Genomic DNA, 18,029 nt, shown 5'->3' with positions numbered 1-18,029 from the left:
GCTCTAAATTTTAGTCATTTCTTACAGAATTAGAGAAATAACAGCATTGAAGGAAGTCAGTCCACGCGTGCTTGCATGGATGGGTAAACTGAATTTAAATGGTGCCTTTAATGTGGAAAACCTCTGCTTTTACATCCTTTCCCATTCCATTTAATATATATCCAGGTCCATTTTCATGCAAAGCCTATATTCTGCTGCCTTTCTGCTACTCTCTTGGTAAGGTGACCCTAAAGGTTCATTCTGTGCCTTTATTGCCAAACTCTGAAGCGCCCGATCAGAGAACATTCCAGGCACCCACCACTCTCTGTGTAAAAAGCTTGCCCCACAAATCTCCTTTAAACTTTCCCACTTTCACCTTAAACCTATGCCCTCCAGGATTCAACATTTCCACCCTGGGAAAAAGACTCTATCTAACCAATCTATGCCTCTCATAAATCTCTATACTTCTTTCAGGTCGCCCCTCAGCCACTGATGCTGAGAAAAAACAATCCAAGTTTGTCCAACCTCTCCTTATAGCTAATATACCTCAATCCAAGTAACATCCTAGTGAACCTCTTCTGCACACTCTCTAAAGCCTCCATATCCTTCCTGTAATGAGGCATCCAGAACTGCACACAATACTCCAAATGTGGCCTAACTAAAGTTTTATACAGCTGCAACATGACTTCCCAACTTTTATACTCAGCGCCCCGACTGATGAAGGCAAGCTTGCTTTAATTCACTTAAAGCACACTTTTATTCGCATGCTTTTTTTTCTTACGCTTTAGTTCTTATTCACTTCACCAAATAGCCTTGCTAAATTTTGCCTTAGAAGAACATCTAAGGTGTCTGTCACTGCTCTCTGGAAACAATTATTCACTGTAAGTACCTTAAAGTGGCTATTCTTGTACCAGATCAGGAGTTCAGTGCAGCATCTATGGATGGAATCTGTCTATATATATCATAGTCAAACCATCTTGAAGGTTTTAGTTTTTCCTGTCCTGCCACCAGATGCACTCTGATGGTAGATGTGCTGTGTTTAAGCTGTAGTTTTATTTCTTTGTGATCACTTTTCTAGATAAATGGAGCATATGCTCAGAATATATTATTTCTCTGAAAGTTCCCAACAGTAAGAAATCAGTTGTGAGCAAGGTCAAAAACTCATAATGTGAGGCTTCTTACATTTTAAAATTTGCCCCTTGTATCTTGAGTATTGTTTTTTAAGAGTCTGTTGCATGAAAAATTATTGTAAAATGTTGAAGATTAAATACATGAGCTGTGCAAAAATGATCTACCATTTATTTACTCAGCTATTTGTGATCAGACATCAAATTGATATACTCCTATAAGTGGCTGTCTTGGAAATAAATTGGACAATGTCCAGTGACAAAGTGGATGATGTACTGATTTCCAAAGTGTTGATTTCTGAGTGTGAATAACTAACACAGCACCAACCACAAAATGGCTGCACAGGTTGATAGGGTGGTAAAGAAGGTGTATGGCATGCTTGCCTTTAGGCAGCATCTGTGGTATTACATTCATTTCTGGCTGCCCCATTATAGGAAGGATGTGGAGGCTTTGGAGAGGGTACAGAAGAGGTTTACCAGGATGCTGCCTGGATTAGAGGGCATGAGCTATCAGGAGAGGTTGGACAAACTTGGGTTGTTTTCTTTGAAGTGACGGAGGCTGAGGGGAGACCTGATAGAAGTTTATAAGAATATGAGAGGCATAGATAGAATAGACAGCTGGTATCTTTTTCCCAGGGTCGAAATGACCAATACTAGAGGGCATACATTTAAGGTGAGAGGGGGGGTAAATTCAAGGGGCAAGTTCTTTACACAGAGGGTGGTGGGTGCCTGGAATGTGCTGCCTGGGGTGGTAGTGGAGGCAAATACAACAGAGGCATTTAAGAGGCTCTTAGATAAGCACATGAAAATGCAGAAAATGGAGGGATATGGACATTGTGTGGGTAGAAGGAATTAGTTTAGATAGGCATTTAATTACTAGGTTAATTAGTTCGGCACAACATTGTGAGCTGAAGGGCCTGTTCCTGTGATGTACTGTTCTGTATTCTAAAGTGGAGTCAAAAGGAGAAGGATAACGCCAAAAATATAAAGGAAGATTAACATAATATTTGAAAATAAATTAGACAGGAGAGTGGGATTAAGCAAAATGGGATAACAGTGCATCTGGGGAGAGAACAGGGGATTAGAGACAGTGGGATATTAAAGGATGCAGGAAGATAGAAGGGGAGTGGGATTAGACAAGGTGGGATATCAAAGTGTGTGGGGAGAGAGCAGGATTAAACTAGATTGGATAAAGTGGTGCAGGGAAGAGAATGGAAGGGTGGGGGAGTGAGCAGGGGATTAGACAGCTGAAGATATTAAGGGATATGGGAAGAGGGTTTGGGAGTGGGATTAGACTGGGTGAAATATTAAAGAGTGCAGGGAGAAATCAGGAAAATGGGTTAGAGTGGGATATTATATGGCTTGGGAAGATCAGAAATGAACAAGAGAGTGGATTATATAGGTGGTGATATTAATATAGGGGAGGTGAGGAGAGTACGATTACTTTGGGTGGGATATTGAATAGGTGGACATTGAGTAGGGGAGGGGCAGTAGACTGGTGAGATATAAAATGTACATAGAACGTGAATAGGAGAGTGAGATTAAACTGGATGGGATATTAAATTGTATGGGGAGAGTAAAATTAACTTAGGTTGGGTGGGATATTGTAGGGTGTGGGTGAGAGTGACAACCCTAACCCTACCTCAGCAATGGAACACTACAGATCACCTCTTGTTTAAGAGTTTAATCTCACTCTCCTATTTGTGTTCGATATTTTCCATGGATTTTTCTCTGATTGTGTCATTTGTTTTGCACTAAGGTCTTGTTTTGGCGCAGTCTTTTTCCCTATTGTTACTGTCTTGTATAACTTATGTATAATTTATATTGCGTGTGTTGTCTGTACCTGTGTGCCTGTGAGGTTGCTGCAAGCTTTTCTTTGTACCTGTACTACACCGTACTTGTGCACATGACAATAAACTCCACTTGATTTGAGTAAGGGAGTGGAATTAGAATGGGCATGATAGTACAGTGGTCGGATGTAATAAATTAAGAGAATTTGGGATAATGGGATTAGATTTGGTTTGGTGTAATATGAAAGAGTATGGGGACCAAGAGAGTGGGATTATATTGATGGGATATTAAAGGGTATCAGGAGAATGGAATTTGGATGGGATAAGGTATAGATAGGCATAGAGTGGGATCAGACTGTGTACAAAATTTATTCCTTGTTCCACCTTCCTCTCCTACTAGATTGCATCATCTTCAGCCCTTTGCCACTTCCACCCATCTCCTCCCAGTTTCTGGCTCCATTCGCACTCCCCCCTCCTCTATCTGCCTATTAACCGCACCCTCCCCCCCCCCCCCAAACTTGGATCCACCTGCCAGCTCTTCTCAACTCCTCCACCTTTTTATACTGGCTCTCTCCCCTCTATCTTTCAGTCCAGATGAAGGGTCTCTACCTGAAACATCGACTGTCCATTTCCCTCGGTAGATGCTGCCTGACCCACTGAGTTCCTCCAGCTTTTTGTGTGTTGCTCCACATTCCAGCATCTGCAGTCTCTTGTGTCTCCTGTGTACAAAATTACAGGGTACAGGGACGGCAGGGGAGTGCAATCGGAGTGGGTGGGGTATCAAAGCAATGGGGAAAGAATAGGATTAGACTCAAACCGTGTCATAAATTCAAACAGATGTATCACTTGACAGTAATGTAGAATTACCACAGGAGAATAATATAGATCTAAAATTATAGATTACTACGGATCTAACAGAGATTGACAACGATATAAAGGTACAAGGAGACACCAGTAACAAGGGAGCGTGGTGTGGGAATTATTTTTAAGTGGATAACGTCTTTATCCAAGATGTTGAGTCAGGTCTGTTTCTGATGCTGCTATTCGCCCATCAGCTGTAATGAAGGCGGAATGGAATTGGAAAAGATTAAGATTAAGGGATCTGTAAAGTGTAACATGAAGCCTCAGTGGCACTTTCAGCTTGGTCAGTCATGTCAGTGCCGAGAGCTTTCAGCACACTCCCGGGGTTACTTTCATCTGGGCGGTTGTTGAACGGACCGTAGTGTCTGGGAATTCACCACCCAGTCCTTGCGCTGTTCTCTGCTCCCTCGCGGATTTTGGAGGCGTCTCTCTCTCTCTCTCTCTCTCTCTCATGTCCTTGCTTCCCCAGAAGTAAAATAAAAGCAAAGCAGGATGGATTTAGGGAGCCTGCAGACCGTTGTAGCCAACTCCGCCTACATCTCGGCCCGGGGCAGTTTTGATGGGACCTCTAACGTCCATATGACCAGAGATAAAAAGTACCGAGCCAAACTCAAACTGCCACACATCACCCAAAGTGAAAGTCTGAAGGATCAGATTGACACGGAGTTTGAGAGTATTTGCGTCAAGCAGCCCATTGGGAAGAGGCTATTCCAACAGTATTTGGACACTGTTGCCGAATACAAGCCAGCCTATGAGCTGTGGAAAGACATTGAAGACTATGATACAGCAGAAGATGAAGAAAGAGTTCAGAAGGCGCGAGATATTATCAGCAAATTTTTGGAATCGGGGGCAGAGCTCTTCTGTAGCCACTTGGAAGAGAAATGTATCTTGAGGGTCAAGGAGGACTGTGAGAATGTGAGGGATGACCTCTTCAAGGAATGTAAGGAGCTCACCATGACATTCTTGAAGAGCAGTCCCTTTGAGGGTTACAAAGAGAGCATGTACTTCATGAGGTTTCTGCAGTGGAAGTGGCTGGAAGCCCAGCCCATTGGAGAGGACTGGTTCTTGGAATTCCGGGTTTTGGGAAAGGGAGGGTTTGGCGAAGTGTCTGCTTGCCAGATGAAAGCGACCGGGAAACTATACGCCTGCAAAAAGCTGGACAAGAAGAGGCTGAAGAAAAGGAAAGGCAACCAAGTAAGTTTGGGCAGATCGAAGCTCGAGCTTTGCACTGATGTGGGGAGAGAAATTATGCAAATTGAGATCCTGCACAAGATATGGGTTAGAGTAATTGGATAAAGGGGCACAGTGACCTGCTGAAAGGATCATCCCAATAACCTTCCTCTGAACCTGACCTCAGACCAGATTAGACCCTGCCCAAGTCTTAGCAACATCTGCCAGGATACGATCATTGTGGCAGTTTCCAGAGGCATAAACCCAAAGCATCAGCCCATGTTTATTGGGGGAAATTGAGTTATACAGCATGGAAGCGAGCCCTTCAGCCCAACTCATCCATGCAACCAAGTTGTCTAAATGAGCTGGTCCCATTTGCCTTGGTTTGGCTCATATCCCTCTAAACATTTCCTATCCATGTACCTGCCCAAATGTTTTTTAATTGTACCTGCCTCTACACTTCCTCTAGCAGTTTGTTCCATATACTCACCACCCCCTGTGTGAAAAACTTGCCCCTCAGGTCGCTATGAATCTTTCTCATCTCATTTTAACCCTGTGCCCTCTAGATCTAGACTCCCCTACCCTGGGGAAAAGTCTATGACCATTCACTTTTTCTACACCCCTCATGGTTTTCTAAACCTCTATAAGGTCACGCCTCAGTCTCCTTCACTCCAGGGAAAACAGACCAAGTCTATCCAGTCTCCCCTCATAACTCAAGCCCTCCAGTCCCGGCAACATCCTTGTGAATCTTTTCTGCGCCCCTTCCAGCTTAATGACATTCTTCCTATAGCTGGGCGACCAGAACTGCACACAATGCTCCAAGTGTGGTTTCACCAACATCTGGTACAGTTGTAACATAAAATCCCAACTCCTGTGCTCAATGCCCTCACCAATAAAGGCAAGTGTGCCAAAATACCTTACAAAATGTGAAAATTATTGACAAGTTTGTTGATGGGAGTACAAATGCTAATTTCTGTTGCTGTGCGCCGTTTCTAGTGTGACACTGAATGCAAACGAACATTGGCAAATAGAAAATAACAAGCGAGGATCTGGTCAGGACACAATTGCAATGGAGGGGGTGCAGAGGAGGTTCCCCAGGGTGTTGCCTGGGATGGAGCATTTTAGTTATGAGGGGAAACTGGAGAGGTTGGGTTTGCTTCCTAGGAGCAGAGGAGGCTGAGGGGGGACCTGATAGAGGAGTACAAAATTAGGAGGGGCATAGATAGGGTGGATAGTGAAAAACCTTTCTCCTTAGCGCAGAGGGCATTCTTAGGGTAAATGGTAAGTGATTAAGAGGAGATTTGAGGAAGAATTTTTTTCACCTAGGGGATGATTGCAATCTGGCAGGGAGTCCCTGAGTGCATGGTGGAGGAAGGTACTCCCGTAACATTTAAAAAGTATCAGCAAGGCACAAAAAGTTACACGCTAAGTGCTGGTAAATGGGATTGGGAGATACAGGCACTGATGGTCAGCAGCTTCTGTGATCTGTGAGTTCCAAACCCACTTTGATGTACGTGGGAGCCAGACCTGGCTTTCCTGAAATTAGGTAGAATCTATATTTTCTGGTGAGGGGATGAGGAACAAGGGAGACAAAACTAAGGTCATGAGTACTGTCGGGAAGCACCGGGTAGTGGAAGTTCGGAGCTCTCTAAACAACAATGACTTGCATTTATATAGTGCTTCTAGCATAATGAAACCTTCTGCTGCTGGGGCTGTGAGGGCTTAGTTCAAAACTGAGATGGACAGATTTATGTTAGTCAAGGCTGTTAAGGTGATTGGATAGAGTTAAGATACAGATCAGCATCATTTTACTGAACAGTCTCACAGACTTGAGAGTCCCAAGTGACCACATCACTTTGACCAGTTGAGTCTTTATTTTCTCTTAATACCCTCTGAAACACTGAACTATGTTGGGATGGTTTTACCATAAAGAGCATTTGCCACGGGAACCATGCAGAATCTTGTGCCTAGTTGATTTAAAGTTCGAATGTACCTCTTCTTTTCATTTTAAAGACATTTGGGGATCAGCCACTCATTCTGGCAGTGGTGAGTCTGACTCATAACTTAGAGGCCTGGCTTCAAGTGAATTTGGAAGACAGACAATTAATGAGGTCTCACGATTGGTCGAGTGCAGCTACTGGATAGACACTTAAAGAGGCAAGGCATAGAAGGAAGTGCTTCTAATGCAGGCAAAGGGGATTACTGTAAATGGGCAAAAAGGGTCGGCATGGATGTGGTGGGCCGAAGGGCGTGTTTCTGTGCTACACGACTCTATGACTCTATAGGGCTGGTGCAGGGAGGAGAATCACAATTGTGGAGACTGGACAGTGAACCAAACTATTTTTGTGTGCCCCTCAGTGTGAGCCCTTGCGTGCTCGATGGGACAGGCGGGTGTTACCACTGCTGTTACCACTTGTCCTCCATGTGGCCCCATTCTGGAGGCTTTGGAGAGGGTGAAAAAGAGGTTCCCCAGGTTGCTGCCTGGATTAGAGGATACGTGCTATAAGGAGAGGTTGGACAAACTTGGGTTGTTTTCCCTGGAGCATCGAAGGCTGAAGGGAGAACTGATAGGTTTATAAAATTATGAGAGGCGTAGATAGGGTAGACAGTATCTTTTTCCCAGGGTAGAAATGTCAAATACTAGAGGACATGCATTTAAGGAGAGAGAGGGAAGGTTCAAAGGAGATGTGTGGGGCAAGTTTTTACACAGAGAGTGGTGGGTGCCTGGAACAGGCTGCTGGGGTAGTGGTGGAAGTAGATACAATCATGGTGTTTAAGAGGCCACGATCTTATAGTCACTTGAATATGCAGGAAACGGAGGAATATGGATCATGTACAGGCAGAAAAGATTTAGTTTAATTCAGCATCATGTTTGGCGCAGACATGGTGGGCCGAAGGGCCTGTTCCTGTGCTGTACTGTTCCGTGTTCTGTGTCTTTCTTTTGAGGAAAGGCTCAAAGTGCTTGATACACGGTCTGCCAGTCTGATCAGTTTTGAAGGAGAGATGCCCATGAGCTTGGTGGGGATGTTATTTTTTTCAGGAAAGCTTTGAGAACATCCTTGAAGTATTTTCCTTAGCCCTGGTAATCTCATGCTGTGATGGAACTGAGAAAAGTGAGTCTATTTTGGGAGCTTACAGTGAGGCAGGTGAATATATGGTCTGCCAATCGGAACTAGTTGAGAGTGATCGGCACTTGGACGCTGGCAAGTTACAGGGCACTGACATTGGTACACCTATCCAGCCATTAGATTTGGAGGATTTTGAGGAAGCAGTGTTGGTGACACCTCAACAGTGCTTTGAGATGCCTGTTGTAGGTTGGCAAAACCTCCAATTCATTGAGGAGATTAGGGATCACTGGCAGCTCCTAGACAAGGAGCCTTGTGCCCATTTTGAGGTCGAGGTCATTGGACACGCTTCAGGTAGCCCGAGACTCTGTGGGCACACAGGAGTCAAGATGGATTTTGATATGGGTGAGGGAGTGATCTGCAGAATGGGGACCACACTGCCTCAGTCCCATTCTAAAACATAGAGCATAAAACAGTGCAGCACAGGAACAGGACCTTTGCCCCATGATATTGTGCCAAACTAATTAAACTAGTAATTAAATGCCTAACTAAACTAATCCCTTCAGCCTACACAATGTCCATATCCCTCCATTCTCTGCACATTCATGTGCCTATCTAAGAGCCTCTTAAATTCCTCCAGCAGATTTGCCTCCACTATCACCCCTGGCAGTGCATTCCAGGCACCCAAACTCTCTGTGTAATAAACTTGCCCTGCACACCTCCTTTTAACTTTCCCCCTCTCACCTTAAATACACCTCCTCTAGTATTTCTAGCATTTCAACCTTGGGATAAAGATAGCGGCTGTCTACTCCATGCCTCTCATAATATTATAAACTACTATCAGGTCTCCCTTCAGCCTCAACTGCTCCAGAGAAAACAACCCAAGTTTGTCCAACCTCTCCATATAACACATGCCCTCTAATCAAGGCAGCATCCTGGTAAACCTCTTCTGCACCCTAATTCCTCTCCTGTTCCTGCCATAGGACATGGATTTTAACATTAACTGGGAGTTTATGCTGGAAGCAAGTGATGTTTTGAATGGCCAGTGATAGATCCTTATCAAATGGTGTCTGCTGGTGAATGGGACAGCTGGAGACAGGAGGCAGCCATCCCACCTTCTTAGCCTCCTTCAAGGAGCAATCCAGCTATTCCCATTCCCTTGTCAACAATCCTCCAACTTTCCTCCAACTTTGTCCTGTTTATTTAGAACAGAGAACATCAAACAGTACAGCTCAGGAACAGGCCCTTCAGCCCACGCTGTCTGTGCTGACCATAACACCAATCCAAACTAATCCCATCTGCCTGCAGATGGTCTATATCCCTCCATTCCCTGCCTGTTCATGTGCCTGTCTAAATGCCTTTTGAACATTGCTATCGTATCTGCTTCAACTGGCAGACATGAAATGGATCAACGGGTAACCTTCTTGCAGAGGTTAGCATTAACATCAACCGAGAGTTTTTGCTGTCCTGGCAGTGCATTCCAGGCTCTGTCCTTTTTTATGTGTTTTTTAATTTTTTATGTTCTTTGCACTTCCCTAATTTTATCCATTTCCCCAGGCAGTGACTGGATCTTTATCTGCTGGTCCATGCATCCCAAACCCTAAAAATCACTGTGTAAAATGCTGCCTTTGGTTCCTAGTTACCTCTAATCTTTGGTCATTGGCTATTGAAAACAGATTCTCTTTATTTGCTCTATATAACTCTTTCAGCATTTTAAACCACTTTATCGAATCTCCCCTCTCAATGGAAGATAATCCTGTCTCAATCCTGTGATCCCTCATTCCTGAACCATTCAAGTAAATCTCTTCTGCACCCTCTCCAAAGCCTTAATGACCTTTCCAGAACCAAACTGTTTGCTTCATAGGTTTAGCATAACTTCCAGGCTTTTGTGTTCTAATCCACTATTAATAAATATTCACATGCCTTGTTAACCGGTCCTACTACCATCAGATTTGTGCGCAGGCACTATGGTTAAAATCGCCCTCTGGTGTGAGCTGCCTCTCATCAATCATCCTGTCAAAATATATCGCCTCATGCCTTTGTGTGTTGGATTTTACCTGCAATGTGTCTGCTAACTCTATGTCCTTAGGGTTTATTACTTTCTCATTGTTTACCTCCGAGTTTTGTGTCATCTGCCAATTCTAAAATGATATTACCTGTCACTCAGCCGGGATCACTGAGATAAATTATCTGCTCATTAACATAATCCTGTCTGTGGGAGTTTTACAGGGATACAGCTGGGAAACAGGCCTTTCAACCCAGTAACTCCATGCCAACCATCAATCACCCAGTTACACTAATCCTACATTAATCCCATTTTATTCTACACACACAATTTATTCTCGAGCAGTTCCTTTTCCTTCTTATTTCCCTTAGCACCTTCTCCTCATTTACCCTCATTTTCTCCTCGACTATCAAAATCACTGCCTGATAAAGGTCTCATTTTCCTACCCCTTCCTATTCCCCAAACCTTCGCTCCAGGCTTCCTATTCCCCAAGCCTTCCTTTCTCCACATGGGGTTGCATACTCTGTAAAAAAAGACTCTGTAAAACATAGAACATAGAACAGTACAGCACAGGAACAGGTCCTTCGGCCCACGATATCTGTGCCGACCATGATTCCAATCCAAACTAATCCCATCTGCCTGCACGTGGTCTATATCCTTCCATTTCCTGCCTGTTCATGTGCCTGTCTAAATGCCTCTTAAATGTTGCTATCATATCTGCTCAACCTCCCTAACCTCCGTAAGAAGGTTACCCATTCATCCATTTCATTTCTGCAAGCCAGTCATAGGCTCCTGTATATCTGAGCCAGATACCTCCCCAGTCCATTGACATTTGCCACCCCCCAAGTTAAGTACCTATGTTCTAGATTGCTGCTTGCCCTCTCCATCGGCTCTGCGATGTCATGGTAATTATTTCCAATATTCTGACATTCCCCACCACTTCCATTTCAGTCCCTGACAGTGGCTCTTTCCTGAAGGGGGAGAAAAAAGTGATGGTGAGAATCCTTCTGAATACACAGCCAAAAACTCCTACCCTTGTTCACTCCTTAACTCAATCATTTCCACATCCACTGTTGGGATAGTTACATTCTCTCTCCAGGTTTTGGTCCTCTTTAATTTCTTTGCAAATATGTTTCACTACCCTGGTCCCTTTATTGGATGACCTATGAATACACCACGGCTCTCTCACTGCCCGTCAACTTTCTTCAACCCTGCTGTCAGGTTGGAACACAGATCACAATGATTCCTTTCCCTATCTTTCCTGGATACCTTATAACTGTGAATATTAAGTTTCCTTTTTTCAAGGCCTATCACCATAACTATCAAATCAGATGTCCCTGTCATTTTCTGAACCTACAGTTCATCGAACTTATTAACCACACATTGTCCATTTACCAAAGTTTGTTGTGCTGAGTTTGCTCTTCTATTTGAGACACACCCAGTGGAAGGTTTACTTAGCTTTATTCAAACTCTTAATTGCAAAGACAACATACAAGCACTCACAGCTTGACACAAGGTCAGATTTAGGGCCCCCAGCTCTTCTTGTGAGTGTTAGTCCTTGGGTTTCTCTGTGACCCCAGGTTCTTGTCCTGTTTGGGGGTTCAATGAAGAATTAAATCTTGTGTCCAGAACCCAGCTCCCTCCTATTCCCGTTCTCCTCCAATGACACTGTTCCTTCTTGTCAATCCAAACTAAGTCCAATTCATTTGGGCCATTTATGTCCAATCACAGCTGGACTATTGGTTGCCACAGTATCACCTTCCACTTCCCACTTCACCAATGCATTGCATCAGAGTTATCAGTACTGAACCAATCAGGTGCAGAGGAGCACGTGATTGATTGTTCCTGACAGCGTGTACAAGGACCACAACCTCTTCAGTCCATGGAGTTGAGGAGGCTTTGGTTTTTACCAGGGATGTCTTCAAAGTAAATGCATTGGCCCCTATGTTATCACAGCTCACTTGATCTGCTTCCAGCTGTCCATATATTAATTGCCTTAGGAGGCTCTTCAGGACAATTTCTGATTCCGAATCTGGTCATCAGTCATTTAAATCTGAGGTGCGTAGGAATTCCTTCTCTCTGAGGGTGGCGAGTTTCTGGAATTCTCTGCCCATGAGGGTGGTGGAGACTGGATCATTAGATATATTTGTGGAGATAGATAGCTATCTGAAAGATCGAGGAATTGAGGGTTGTGGGGAATTGTCACAGAAAAGGAGTCCATCATCATATCGAATGGCGGGGCAGTCTTGAGAGGCCGAGTGGCCTACACCTGCTCTTATTTTCCTGGGTTCTTGTGTTCAGTCCATCCCAAAGAACTCACCCCTCCTCCGTTTGTCATCAGCCTCCTGGCTTGTACTCCCATGCATTCTCAGAGAGCCTCACCAACCATCACCATCCTGTACATCGCTACCTCCAGTTGTCTGTTAAGGCTGAACACGCTGTCCAATCTTCTATTCCATGATGCTTGTTTTAAGTCTCTGATGGCCACAATGTGTATTCCAAACCTAACCTTTAACTGTTTATTGTCTGCTGTATTAGACTGAAGTTATGAAAGATACCATTCAGAAGCATCCTTTTTACTGAACCTAATAAGAATATGAGGCATTTTCTAAGGATTCTTTCCTCTGTACTATTTTGCTTAGATTTTATGCTTATATTATGGCCAAAAGTCTTGAATATGCAGAGTTACCAGATGTAGTCAGTATTGACTGTTACAGAAAGGAGCTGGTAATGAAAGAAAGAAAGAAAGTCCTGATGAAGGGCCTCGACCTAAAATGTCGACTGTCCATTTCCCTCCATAGATGTTGCCCGACCTGCTGAGTTCCTCTAGCTTTTTGTGTGTTGCTCCAGATTTCCAGTATCTGCTGTCTCCTGCGTCTTCACTAAATAAGAATTGCCTGGGTATGTCCTCTTCACAAAAGCAGGACAAATCTGATCCAGATAATTGGAGTTGGAATTGGAATTGGTTTATTATTGTCACATATACCGAGACACAGTGAAAAACTGTTTTTCATGCATGCAGTTTTTGCTATCTATGCAGATCATTTCAAAACATAAGCACATCGAGATAGTACAAGGGAAAAGCAATAACAGAATGCAAAATATAGTGTTACAGTTACAGAGAAAGTGGATGCAGGGAGACAATAAGGTGCAAGGACTGCAATGAGGTAGATTGTGAGATCGAGAGTTCATCTTTAGCGAATAAGAGATCCGTTCAAGATTCTTATAAAAGCAGAATAGAAGCTGTCCTTGAACCTGCTGGTGTTGTTTTCAAGCTTTTGTATCTTCTGCCCAATGGAAGGGAGGAGAATTCCCGGGGTGGGAGGGGTCTCTGATTATGTTGGCTACTTTCCCAAGGAAACGAGAAGTGTAGACAGAGTCCATGGAGGGGAGTCTGGCTTTAGTGATGAACTGGGCTGTGTCCACAACTCTCTGCAGTTTCTTGTCCAGTCAGTCCACCCTCTCAATCAGCAAAGTGATGGAAGGTATCACTGATGGTGCTACCAAGTGGAACTTTCTCACCAGTGCCCAGTTTGGATTTCACCAGGACCGCACAGCTCCAGACTTTATTACTACCCCAGTCCAAATAGCTGAGTTCCAGAGGTGAGGTAAAAGTGAATGCCCTTGACATCAAGGTAGAATTTGACTGAGTGTGAGCAACAAGGAGCCCTGGTAAAACTGAAATTGGTGGGCTTCAAAGGGGAAACACTCCAAGGGTTGGAGTCGTACCTCAGAGAGAGGAAGATGACTGTGGTTGATGGAGGTCAATCACCCCAGCCCCAGGACATCACTGCAGGAGTTCCTCAGGGCAGTGTCCTGGGCTCAGCCATCTTCAGCTGCTTTGGAAGTGGGGATGATTGCACAGCTCCATTCACAACTCCTCAGCAAATGGAGAGAGGTTGAGCAGGCTGGGATTTTCTTCACTGGACTGCAGGAGAATAAGGGGGTGATCTTTTAGAGGTGCATAAAATCATGAGGGGCACAGATAGGGTGAATGCGCACAGTCTTTATCCCAGGGCTGGGGAATCAAGAACTAGAGGTCATAGGTTGAAGGTGAAAGGGGAGAGATTTAATGGGAACCTGAGGGGCTACTTTTTCACCCAGAGAATCGTCAGTATATGGAGGTGGTTGAGGCAGGTACATTAACAACATTTAATGTACTTGGACAGGTACATGGATCGGAAAGATTTAGTGGGATATGGGCCAAATGCAGGCAAATGGGACTAGCTTAGGTGGGAATCTTGGATGGCATGGACCAGTTGGGCCAAAGGGCCTGTTTCCGTGCTGTATGATTCTATCACTCTATGACTCTAAATGAAGCAGCCTGCAGTAAGACCTGCACAACATGGACTGATATGTGGCAAGTAACATTTATGCTACAGGCAATGACCATCTCCAACGAGAAGGAGTCTGACCACTGACCACTGACCACTGACCACTACAGATGCTGTCTGACCTGCTGAGTTCCTCCAGCATTTTGTGTGTTGCTCCAGATTACAGCGTCTGCAGTCTCATGTGGCTCAGAATTAAATCTGGTTTGCGAGCGCAGGGTAAAGGGGGCTCAATCAGCGTGAGTGCTTTCTCCTGAATCCTGCTCAATTATGTGGACAACTTCCTTGAGTGAGGTACGGTATGACTCCTCACACACACACACACACACACACACACACACACACACACACACACACACACACACACACACACAGAAACAGCATTGAACAGCTTTTACAGAGAGACAAGAGACTGCAGAAGCTGGAATCTGGGACAACACATGAGATGCTGGAGGAACTCAGCGAGTCTGGTGGCATCTGTGGAGGGAAATGGACGGTTGACATTTCTTTCTGGACTGGAATGATAGAGGGGAGATAGCCAGTGTAAAAAAAGTGGAGGGCAAGAGTGGAGCAAGAGCCAGCAGGTGATAGGTAGATCCAGGTGAGGGGAGGGGGCAGAGGGGATAGGCAGACAAGGGTGTCTCCCTTCATCTTTTTATTTATTCTTCTAGTCCTCTCCCAGGTCATATCCCCTCACCTGAGACGGTGCTCAGGACCACCCAGCTGAGGCCCAGTGACCCCTCTCATACAACAATAATCTACAATGAATATAAACAGAAAACATTGGAAATACTCAGCATGTCAGGCAGCACCTGTGGAAGGGGAGACAGCCAATTCTCTCCACAGATGCTGCCTGACCTGCTGAATATTTCCACCACTTTCTGTTTTTATTTCAGATTTCCAGCATCTGAATTTTATTTTATTTTCATTTACACAAAAACGAGTTAGTCCACGTAGCAGAGAAAGTAGGGGAGGGATGGGTGGGAGAAGGGAATTTCCCTGATAGTTTGAAATAATGTGGCAGTTAAGATAAGATTGAGCTTCTTTGTCTGTGTAATGTGTTGCTAATGTTGTACAGTCTGTGTAATGCTGCACATCTGAGTAAATAGGGCATAGACAGCTGGGATCATGCAAATCTCTGGGGGAGGATAAGGGATATTGGAGCACACTTAAGAAGAAAATCAGGAGGGCAAAAAGAGGACATGAATTATCCCCAGCAGATAAGGTAAAGGGGAGTCCTTAGCGATTTTATAACTATATTAAGAGCAAAAGGGTAACTAGGGAGAGAATATGTCACCTTAAGGATCAGTGTGGTCATCTATGTGTGGCACCACAGAAGATAGGTAAGGTCTTAAATGAATACTTCTTGTCTATATTTACTGTGGAGAAGTTGATGGAAGCTAGGGAGTTCAGGGAAGAGAACAGTGATGTCCTGAAAAATATCAGCATTAGAAAAGAAAAGTTGCTGGTGATCTTGAGGCACATAAAGGTAGATAAATGCCCAGGGCCAGAAAAACTGTATTCTAGAATGTTGTGGGGAGCAAGGAGAGAAACTTCTGGGGCCCTGGCAGAGATTTTTGTATCTACCTTGGCCACGGGTGAAGTACTGGAAGACTGGACATTGGCTAATGTTGTGCCTTTATTTGCTGGAAGGACAACCCAGGGAACTAGGCCAGACAGTCTAACATCGGTGGTAAGAAAGTTACTGGAGGGGATTCTGAGAGACAGGATCAATCTGCATTTAGAAAGGCAAGGACTGGTTAGGCATAGTCATCGTGGCTTTGTATGTTGGGAATTGTGTCTCATGGATTTGACTGAGTTTTTTGAAGAGATGATCAAGAGGATTATCAAGGGTAGGATGGTGGATGTTGTCTACGTGGACTTAGCATTTTCTTTGGCATAGTCCCGCATGGTAGGCTAGTCCAAAGGGTTAGATCACATGGGATCCAAGGTGAGCTAGCCAATTGGATACAAAATTGTCTTGCTGGAAGGAATCAGAGGGTGGTAGTGGAGGGTTGATTTTCAGATTGGAGACCTGTGACCAGTTGTGTGCTGCAGGGATCAATGCTGTTGTTTGTCATCTATATTAACGATTTGGATATGAATGTAGGTGGCATGGTTAGTAAGTTTGCAGATGACACCAAAATTGGTGGTATAGTGGACAGTGAAGAGGGTTATCTAAGTTTACAACAGGATCTAAATCAGCTGGGAAAGAGTGCAAAGGAATGACTGATGGAATTTAACGCAGGCAAGTTGTGAAGTATTGTATTTTGGGAAGTTAAACCAGGGCAGGACACACACAGTGAATGACAGGGCTCTGGGGAGTGTTGTAGAACAGAGAGTAGGGGTACATCTACATACTTACCTGAAAGTGGTGACAGAGACAAGGTGAAGAAGAGGGCGTGTGGCACGCTTGCTTTCATCGGTTTGGACGTTGAGTACAAGAGTTAGGACGTCATGTTACAACTGTACAAGACTTTGAGAAGACTGCACTTGGAGTATTGTGTGCAGTTCTGGACTTTTCCCTCCAGTCTGGATGAAGGGTCTTGACCCGAAACATTGACTGTGCATTTCCCTCCACAGATGCTGCCTGACCCACTGCATTTTGTGTGTTACTCCACATTACAGCATCTGCAGTCTCTTTTGTGTCTATTCTTGACATTACATTCTTAACAATATTACCTATAGACCAACCAGCAGACGTTCTTAACAATATCAAATGTAAGAACATCATTGTAAGCACAGTCTTCCTAAAATGGTTTACCAGGGTCCAGCTCATAAGTGACATGGACTATAATAACTCTTTACTCTACACCCTCCTGGTGTGGTAAGCAATGAGGAGGGTCCCTCATGGCTAATGGATACAGTGGATACCAGGGATACCTTATGGTATACTGCATAATCACTGTCCACAGGAGGTAAGGTGATGGACATCATTACAAAGGGAGGGCTGGGAAGGTGTCTACAGTTCTGAGGCATTGGATGCTGGGCCCCAGTTACTGTGGATACCATGACTAAATATAGCTCCAACACCATCTACAAATTCACCGATGACACCACTGTTGTTGGCAGAATCCCAGATGGTGATGAGGAGACGTACAGCGGTGAGATAGGTCAGCTGGTTGAGCGGTGTCGTAACAACCTTTTGCTCAATGTCAGCAAAACCAAGGAACTGATCAGGTGAACACACACCAGTCCTCATTGAAATGTCTGAGTGGAAAGGGTGAGCAACTTTAAATTCCTGGGTGTCAACATCTCGGGGGATCTATCCTGGGCCCAGCACATAGGTGTAACCATGAAGAAGGCAAACCAGTGTCTCTACTTCCTTAGAAGTTTAAGGAGATTCGGCATGTCATCAAAGACTCTGACAAACTTCTACAGACGTACAGTGGAGACCATTCTGACTGGTTGCATCACGGCCTGATATGGAAACTCCAATGCACAGGAACACAAAAGGCTACAGTGACTGGTGGACTCAGCCTGTTCCATCATGGGTACAGCTCTCCCCACCATTGAGAACATCTACAAGAAGTGATATCTCAAGAGGGTGATATCCATCATTAAGGACCCCCAGCATCTGGGCTCTGCCCTTTTCTTGATGCTGCCATCAGGCAGGAGGTACAGGAGCCTGAAGACCCAGACCTCAAGGTTCAACAACAGCTTCTTCCCCACTGCCATTAGGTTCTTGAACCAACTTGGAA

General features: G+C 44.5%; 1 protein-coding gene across 1 annotated transcript in view; it reads left to right on the top strand.

The window, feature by feature from the left end:
* Window positions 1-4,249: 4,249 nt before the first annotated feature.
* The window catches only part of grk1a (G protein-coupled receptor kinase 1 a), a 36,083-nt gene continuing 22,303 nt past the window's right edge, over window positions 4,250-18,029 (top strand). Inside the window, exon 1 of the mRNA XM_052014095.1 lies at window positions 4,250-4,951. Coding sequence (XP_051870055.1) covers window positions 4,250-4,951 — 702 coding nt within the window. The remainder of the gene's footprint in view (window positions 4,952-18,029) is intronic.

This window comes from Pristis pectinata, chromosome 4 (genome assembly GCF_009764475.1).
Source record: "Pristis pectinata isolate sPriPec2 chromosome 4, sPriPec2.1.pri, whole genome shotgun sequence".
Taxonomy (NCBI): Eukaryota; Metazoa; Chordata; class Chondrichthyes; order Rhinopristiformes; family Pristidae; genus Pristis; species Pristis pectinata.
Note: the sequence above shows the minus strand (reverse complement) of the source record. Positions and strands in the feature narration are given on the sequence as shown.